The following is an 8,585-nucleotide window of genomic DNA, read 5'->3' as shown; positions in this document are numbered from 1 at the left end:
GGGTTCCCTTTTCTCCACACCCTCTCTAACATTTATTGCTTGCAGACTTTTGGATTGCAGCCATTCTGACTGGTGTGAAGAGGTACCTCATTGTGGTCTTGATTTGCATTTCTCTAATAATGAGTGATGTTGAGCATCTTTTCATGTGTTTGTTAGCCATCCGTATGTCTTCTTTGGAGAAATGTCTATTTAGTTCTTTGGCCCATTTTCTGATTGGGTCATTTATTTTTCTGGAATTGAGCTGCAAAAGTTGCTTGTATATTTTTGAGATTAGTTGTTTGTCAGTTGCTTCATTTTCTATTATTTTCTCCCATTCAGAAGGCTGTCTTTTCACCTTGCTTATAGTTTCCTTTGTTGTGCAGAAGCTTTTAATTTAATCAGATCTCATTTGTTTATTTTTGCTTTTATTTCCAGAATTCTGGGAGGTGGATCATAGAGGATCCTGCTGTGATTTATGTCGGAGAGTGTTTTGCCTATGTCCTCCTCTAGAAGTTTTTATTTCCCTCTTCAGAACTGTGGATAACACTGCTCCTTCAGTATAAAAGTGTGGGTATTATACTGCCTGGATTCATACTAGTTTTTCCAAGCCAATTACAAGTTTCTCAGTTATATCAGAAGTCAACAGCTGCCCTTTAGTCTCTCATTATTAAATGTTTATAACTATAAGAAAAATATTTATATGTTGATATGATGAATGAAAATCGCTCAGTCGTGTCTGACTCTTTGCCCCCCATGAACTAAACAGTCCATGAAATTCTGCAGGCAAGAATCCTGGAGTGGGTAGCCATTCCCTTCTCCAGGGGATCTTCCCAACCCAGGGATCAAACACAGGTCTCCCGCATTGCAGCCACAAGGGAAGCCCAGGAATACTGCAGTGGATAGCCTATCCCTTCGTGACATAGGAACTGAACCAGAGTCTCCTGTGTTGCAGGCGGATTCTTTACTAACTGAGTTTTCAGAGAAGCCTGATATGATATATGATTTATAACCATAAACCAGGCTTCCCAGGTAGCTCAGTGGTAAAGAATATGCCTGCCAAAGCAGGAGATGTGAGAGACGCAGGTTTGATCCCTGGGTCGGGAAGATTCCCTGGAGGAGGAAATAGCAACCCACTCCAGTATTCCTACCTAGAGTATCCCATGGATGGAAGAGCCTGGCAGGCCACAGTTCATGGGGTCGCAAGCAGCTGGACACAACTGAGTGACTAACAATGGCCATTAAACTCTCTTAGCATCTTATAGTGATTGTCAGATGTAATTTTTTAAATAGTGCGTTTTTCGAGGTAGCACTTTTTATGAACTCCATTATCTGTTGTCAGATTGGAACTCAGAAGAATTTAATGTTCTACATAGAAGTACAAACCATTAGAGCATTTAAACCTTTTGGAATCTTGTTCTTATAATCTCATTTATTTCTTTTTCTTTTTTAATATAAATTTATTTATTTTAATTGGAGGTTAATTACTTTACAATATTGTATTGGTTAAATGCGCTAACGGAACTTTGAAAGTCATCTGGAAACAAACAAACACAAAGGAACACATTAAGCTATTAAACTATGACTGGTTATGTTTTGAGAATTGTTGGATTTTTGTTGAAATAGCAAAAACACTTGAAGGAAAGGGTCCGAATAAACTTTCTCAGTAGGTGTAGTATGAACTGATGAAAGTAGGGGCATTGAGAAGGGAAAGGAGCAGATATATGGCAGATGCTTTCAGTTAGAAAATAACTGTGACATAGTTTATCCACTTAAAAGGTACTCAAAACTGTATGAATGGTACTGTATATTTAACATCAATATTTAATAATGAACATTTGTCATTTTTATCAGACTTTTTCATAATAAATCCATTACAAATAAAATTGAAAAAAAATTTTTTAAAAAGTACAAATCAAGTAAGGGCTGGAGTCTGGCTTGAGGTCTCTTAGTTCTGGAATTCTATCCCAGTGATTCTCAACCAGTGATTTTGACACTGGAGATACTTGGCAATAGCTGAAGGGATGATACTAATCTCCTATAAACCAATGAACAGCACCCAATACAAATAATTTTCCTGCCCAAGGCAGCGTAAGAATGTGAGAAATCCTATTCCAGACAAGAATATGTGTAAATTCACTGTTCATACAATTTGTTCATACAAATCACGAAGGTCTGTGGTTCAAATGCAGATTCGGATTCCTCAGGTCTCTAGTGGTCCAGGGACTGTGTTTCTGATCCTTTGAGCCAGAATATCATATTCCAGTTCAAATTCTTTACACTGTGAAAAGAAGAGAACTTCTTTAACACTACCACTGGTGGTACTTTGATAGTTGCCACTCCAAATAATCTTTTCAGAGCCCTGTGTATGTCTTCATACCTTAGGCTATAGATGAAGGGCCTCAGGATAGGGGTGATCACAGTGTACATCACCGAGGTGATTGCACTTCTAAGCATAAAGGCATGAGTAGCCACAGGGCTGAGGTACACTCAAAGCCCATCCTGTGAAACAAGGATACAAGTGAGAGGTGAGATGCACAGGTGGAAAGCACTTGGTACTTCCCCCAAGCTGATGGTATTCCAGATAGAGAGGAAACTCTTAGAGGAAAGGATCCCAGGGAAGACATTTGCTGTTCAGTCACTCAGTTGTATCTGACTCTTTGTGACCCCATCGACTGAGCACACCAGGCTTCCCTGTCCCTCACCATATCCTGGAGCTTGCTCAAACTCATGTCCGTCGAGTCAGTGAAGCCATCCAACCATCTCATCCTCTGTTGTCCCCTTCTCCTCCTGCCTTCAATCTTTCCCAGCATCAGGGTCTTTTTTAACAAGTCAGCTCTTCACATCAGGTGGCCAAAATATTGGAGCATGAGCTTCAGCATCAGTACTTACTGTGAATGTTCAGGATTGGTTTCCTTTAGGATTGACTCGTTTGATCTCCTTGCAGTCCAGGGGACTCTCAAGAGTCTTCTCCAATAATACAGTTCAGAAGTATCAATTCTTTGATGCACAGACTTCTTGATGTTCCAACTCTCACATCCGTACATGACTACTGGAAAAAACATAGCTTTGACTAGATGGACTTTCTTTGGCAAAGTCCCTACTTTTTAATACACTGTCGAGGTTTGTCAAAGCTTTTCTTCCAAAGACCAAGTGTCTTTTAATTTCGTGACTGCAGTCACCATCTGCAGTGATTTTGGAGCCTAAGAAAATAAAGTCTCTCACTGTTTCTTGTTTTCCCATCTCTTTCCCTTGAAGTGATGGGACCAGATGCCATGATCTAAGTTTTTTGAATGTTGCATTTTAAGAATGCTTTTTCACTTTCCTCTTTCACTTGCATCAAGAGGCTCTTTAGTTCCTCTTCACTTTCTGCCATAAGGGTGATGTCGTCTGCATATCTGAGGTTATTGCTATTTCTCATGGCCATCTTGATGCCAGCTTGTGCTTCATTCAACCCAGCATTTCTCATGATGTACTCTGCATATAAGTTAAATAAGCAGAGTGACAATATACAGCTTTGACATACTCCTTTCCCAATTTGGAACCAGTCCATTACCAACCTGGAATATAACAGTTTCAAATTACATCATCATGTCATTAAGAAAGGTGTCATAATTGACTAGTTGGACCTCTTATTTGCTTTTACAGGAAAAGTACAGAATTCCAAGAAGGTGCAGAAGGACAGTTGCAACACTGTTAATCTTTGTAACAAAGAAGGTAGGGCACTTATGAACCAAACACCAGAACCAGCAATCCACAAAGTGTGTGGGGCAGGGGGGTGTTCATGGCGACAGGATAGTGCAGAGTTTGACAGATGGCCATGAAATGGTCATAGGTCTTTGTGGTCAGTACAATGCTGCTCAAATCTACAAAGAGTAGGTAAAAGTATATTCATAGGTTATGGCTTTGCCTTCTCTGGGATGGTGGTGAATGTGAAACATATCTTAAAGGAACAGATTGGCAAAGAAGAATTACATGAGTGTGTGGAGGTGGGAGTCAGAGATGGTGACCAGGATAATTAGCAGGTTTCTAAGCACAGTGATCTGGAAAATGGAGAGAAAATGTGAAAATATAAGGTGCTGCAGTTCTGGTTTCTCTGATAATTGCAGAAGAAGAAAATTTGAAATTCGTGTATCATTTCCTGGTCTCATGTGGCCCTCATCAACTTGTTGATTTTTTTCTCTTTGATAATAGCCATTCTTACTGTGGAAGGTGTACCTCATTGCAATTTTGGCTTCTGCTCACTTTTTTTTTGAATAGCTTTAATATTCTTTCTTTTTAATAACTTTCATTGAAATGTAATTGATTTACAATGTCATATTAGTTCCAGGTGTACAGCAAAATTATATATATATATGTATATTCTTTTTTAGATTCTTTTTCCAGTATAGATTATTACAAGATATTGAGTTTTTTCCCTGTATTTAATTCCCTAGGTCCCTGTTGATTGCCTATTTTATATAGATATTAGTATATAAAATTGGTATTCTTTCACTGACTTAAAAAAAATTTATTTATTTATTTGTTTGTTTTGTTTCTGGCTGCACCGAGTCTTCCTTGCTTTGCGAGGGCTTTCTCTGGTTGTGGAGGTGGGGGCGCTACTCTTCGTTGTGGTACGAGGACTTCCCACTGTGGTGACTTGTCTTGCTGCAGAGCTCAGGCTCTAGAGTACAAGATCAGAAGTTGTGGTGCCCAGGCTTAGTGACTTTGTGGCGTGTGGAATTTTTCCAGACCAGGCATCACCCACAGTTTCTATTCCCGCCTTGGCAGGCAGATTCTTGTTTGCTGCACCACCAGGGAAGTCTTTTCATTCACTGACTTTTGACATTTTAAATACGTGTGTGTTGGAGAAGGTCTTTTGCACTGAAACATTTATGTGTCCTATTATACCTCTGTAGATGTGTGCATTCGGTTCCTTCCCCAGACTTGGAAAATTCTCAGCTATTATTTCTATACATAATCTCTCTGTTCCTTTCTCCCTCTCTTCTGCTTTTGAGACACCCAGTATCCTTCTTACCTGTCCTAGTAGAGTTAGAAGAGAATATCTTCATTAAAAAAAAAATCTTAGTTCTGTCCTCACATCTACCTGAATCATTCTACATTTGAACTCACTATCTCTCTACAGCATGTGGTCTCCACTTCCAGTGCTTTGCAATTCATCCTTCATCTCATTTACTGAATTCTTCAGCACCAGAATTTCTGTTTACTTATGTTCAAGAGCTTTCATTATTTTAGAAACTGTTCCTTAAGTTCATTATTTTTATTCCTTAGCTAAATGAAGCATTTGGGGGAGTTTTCTTGTAGCTTGTTGAGCTTCTTCATGACACTATTTTGAATTTTCCACTTGCTTGATCACAGTCTTGCACGACATTAAATTAGTTCATGGAAAACTGTTGTTTTCTTTTAGTGATTCCATGTTACTGTGGTTTTTCATGGTGCTCAGTGGGTTGCTCCTCTGTCCATGCATTTGAGGAAGCAAACAGTGTTCTTATGTATGTAAAGCCTTGTATACATTGATTCTAACAAATCAACAGATTGCTAACAGAGGTCCTTCTGCGTTTTTCAGTTAACTGACTTTGTGGCACAAGTTTTTGGTTTCTTTCTCATGAGCTGCTCCTGCCATATTTGAGGAACTACATTTTTTGCATTTCATGGCCTCTTCCAGACATATTGTCATTGTCCTTGCCATCAATGTTTGTGCCTCCAGCATCAGTGGTGACCTGGTGTTGTCAGTGTCCCTGATGTGGCTGGCATCTTTGCTGGGGAGGGGTCATAGAGTGGTAGGTGCTCTTGCCACATGCACGGTGACCTTGCGTGAGGGCCTCCCCCCCACTGATGCCTGTTTTCCTGGGGCTGCAAGTGCCACTGCATCCAGGAGGCCGGGGTTACGCGCACCACCTCCAGTGGGACACCTAGGTGCTCTGGGGCTGCAGCCTCAGCTGCCTCGACCATGGGGTGGATCAGCATCACCGCCTCTGCTGTTCCCCTGGCTCCACCTCCTCCAAGTGAAAAATCTGCTCCCCTTCAGATGTACAGCTGTGTGTATCTCTGATGTCCTGAAGTGTTTGGTAGAAAAAAAAAAAACTTTATTTATGCATGATGTTATCTACAAGTTGTAGATTGAGGGGAGAAACAAACAGAGTGTCTTCTGCCACCATAATACTGACGTCACCAATGATAGACTTTCCCCCACAAGCTATAAGGTTAAAATTGGGGGTTCCCAGGGGGCTCAGTGGTTAAGGATCCACCTGCCAATGCAGGAGATGCAGGAGATGCAGGTTTGATCCCAGGGTCAAGAAAATCCCCACAAGGGAAAATGGCAACCCACTCCAGTATTCTTGTCTGGAGAATCCCATGGACAGAGGAGCCTAGTGAGCTACAATCCATGTGTTCATGAAGATCAGACACCACTGAGGACACATGCATAAGCAAAAGATTAAAATACACAAATAAATGGAGTAGACTATCACATGTTAGTGAGGAAAGAATTGCTACATGGCTCCATACAACCTCATGGATGAGCTTTAGAGTTCCAACATAGAGAATTACTGAGAAACATAGACTCATGAGAAATGCAGCAGAGACCAGAACACCTCCTTAACATTAAATCTCATTTGATAATAAAGACATCACATTAGAACAGTTACTGTTAGGATGAGTGGTTATGCAGCAACAAGTAAATGAATAAAATAAACAATGGTATAGAACTGAGATCAACTCCTATAATCTCATTCTATGCATTTATTCTGAACTTTAAAGATAGCATTCACTACTCTGTTTTTTTAATTGTATTACAGATAATTATATTAAAGTTATTCCATTGCAGTTTCCTCCCAGGTAAGCAGGATATTGGCAAACATGTTTGCACAAATTGTGACTTGAACCACATGACTGGATATGCAATCAAGCTCTCTAGTGAGTCATCTTTGATCATGAGGTATATACACATGCTGAACATATAGAAAGATTTGACCCTTGAACAATGCAGAGTTTGGAAGCAATGGCACCTTGTGCAATTGAAAATCTGCCTGTAACATTGCAATCAACCCTCCTTATCCGTAGCTCCACACCCTCTGATTCAGTCAATCCTTTTATAAAATTATATAAATTGCCTTGGATTTCACTTGTACACTTTTTTACATGAGTAATATATTTCAGGACAATTTTTTTTCCAGAAAACAAGGCAAAAATTACTCAGGATGACATTTGTCATTTAAGAAAGTATTATTCCTCATGTCACTCCACAAAAAATAGGAATGTCCAAATATCTCATATTCAAAGTTTTGAAAATTTTGAAATAGAAAAAAGCACAACTTAAAAAAAAAAACCTAAATAATAGAATGAAAAGAAAGTTTAATAAAGTGAGTAACTGAGATTGTATAGAAAAGTTGAAGTTTTATAAAAATGATATCCAAAAAAATAAATAGAAGGAGGAAATTTTATTCCACACTGAGGAAGGTGTCACAATTTCTGATTCTCAGGCTTTGAGCAATGCAGTCAAGGGCACTTCATCTGCCCCAGGACAATTGGCCTTTTTATAGCTATTATTCCGTAGACTCTCTTCACAGCCTTCTTAATGTCTTTGTTCCTCAGACTGTAGATGAAGGGGTTCAGCATGGGTGTCACTACAGTGTACATCACGGAGGCTGTTGCACTTGAGTGTGAGCTGTGGGTAGCAGCAGAGCTAAGGTACACTCCCAGGCTCGTACAATAAAATAAGAAGACAACTGAGAGATGAGATGCACAAGTAGAAAATGCTTTAAGCTTTCCCTGAGTTGACGAAATTCTTCGTATGGCAGAGACTATCTTAGAGTAAGAGTAAAGGATACCAGCAAACGGCCCACCAGCTAGTAGCACTGATGCCACATACATCACCATGTCATTAAGAAAGGTGTTAGAACAGGCAAGTTGGACCATCTGACTGAGTTCACAAAAAAAGTGGGGAATTTCCACCTCTGTACAGAAGGTCAGCTGCAAAGCCAGTAAACTTTGTAACAAGGAATTCATAGCACTCATCATCCAGGACACCAATACCAGCAGTCCACAGAGCCAAGGGTTCATGATGACCGTGTAGTGCAAGGGGTGGCAGATGGCCACAAGGCGATCGTAGGCCATCACTGTCAAGAGGAAGTCATCTAATCCTGCAAACAATATGTAAAAATACACCTGAACGATGCAGCCTTCATAGGTTATGGCTTTGCTCTGGTTCTCGATATTCTGCAGCATCTTTGGGATGGTGGTGGAGGTGAAGCAGATGTCTACAAAGGACAGGTTAGAGAGGAAGAAGTACATGGGGATGTGAAGGTGGGAGTCAGAGATGGTGACCAGGATGATGAGCAGATTTCCAAACACAGTGATCAGGTACATGGAGAGGAAAAGCCCAAAGATGAGGGGCTGCAATTTTGGATCCTCTGAGAATCCCAGAAGAAATAATTCGGAAAATTGTGTATTGTTACCTGGTTCCATGTGGTGGAGGTGACTATCAGGAAAAATTAAAATAACGTGAATAATTTTCATACAAATTGGCATAACTCGCATAGTGCAATTTCTATTTTGCTCTCAATAAATTAATTTTAATATCTTGTGTTTAGAAATGTTCTATTTCATCT

The 8,585-nt window shown here is 39.9% G+C and overlaps 1 protein-coding gene across 1 annotated transcript; it reads right to left on the bottom strand.

Moving 5' to 3' along the window:
* Positions 1–7,473: 7,473 nt before the first annotated feature.
* Positions 7,474–8,343, bottom strand: LOC128050438 (olfactory receptor 7A17-like). The gene is made up of 2 exons (XM_052642692.1): positions 7,989–8,343; positions 7,474–7,703 (listed from the first exon to the last, which is right to left on the bottom strand). The coding sequence occupies exons 1-2, from the start codon at positions 8,341–8,343 to the stop codon at positions 7,474–7,476; spliced, it is 585 nt and encodes a 194-aa protein (XP_052498652.1).
* Positions 8,344–8,585: the final 242 nt, after the last annotated feature.

Source organism: Budorcas taxicolor, chromosome 7 (assembly GCF_023091745.1).
Source record: "Budorcas taxicolor isolate Tak-1 chromosome 7, Takin1.1, whole genome shotgun sequence".
NCBI classification, from domain to species: domain Eukaryota; kingdom Metazoa; phylum Chordata; class Mammalia; order Artiodactyla; family Bovidae; genus Budorcas; species Budorcas taxicolor.
The sequence above is the reverse complement of the archived record's forward strand: the minus strand, read 5'-3'. Positions and strand labels throughout refer to the sequence as shown.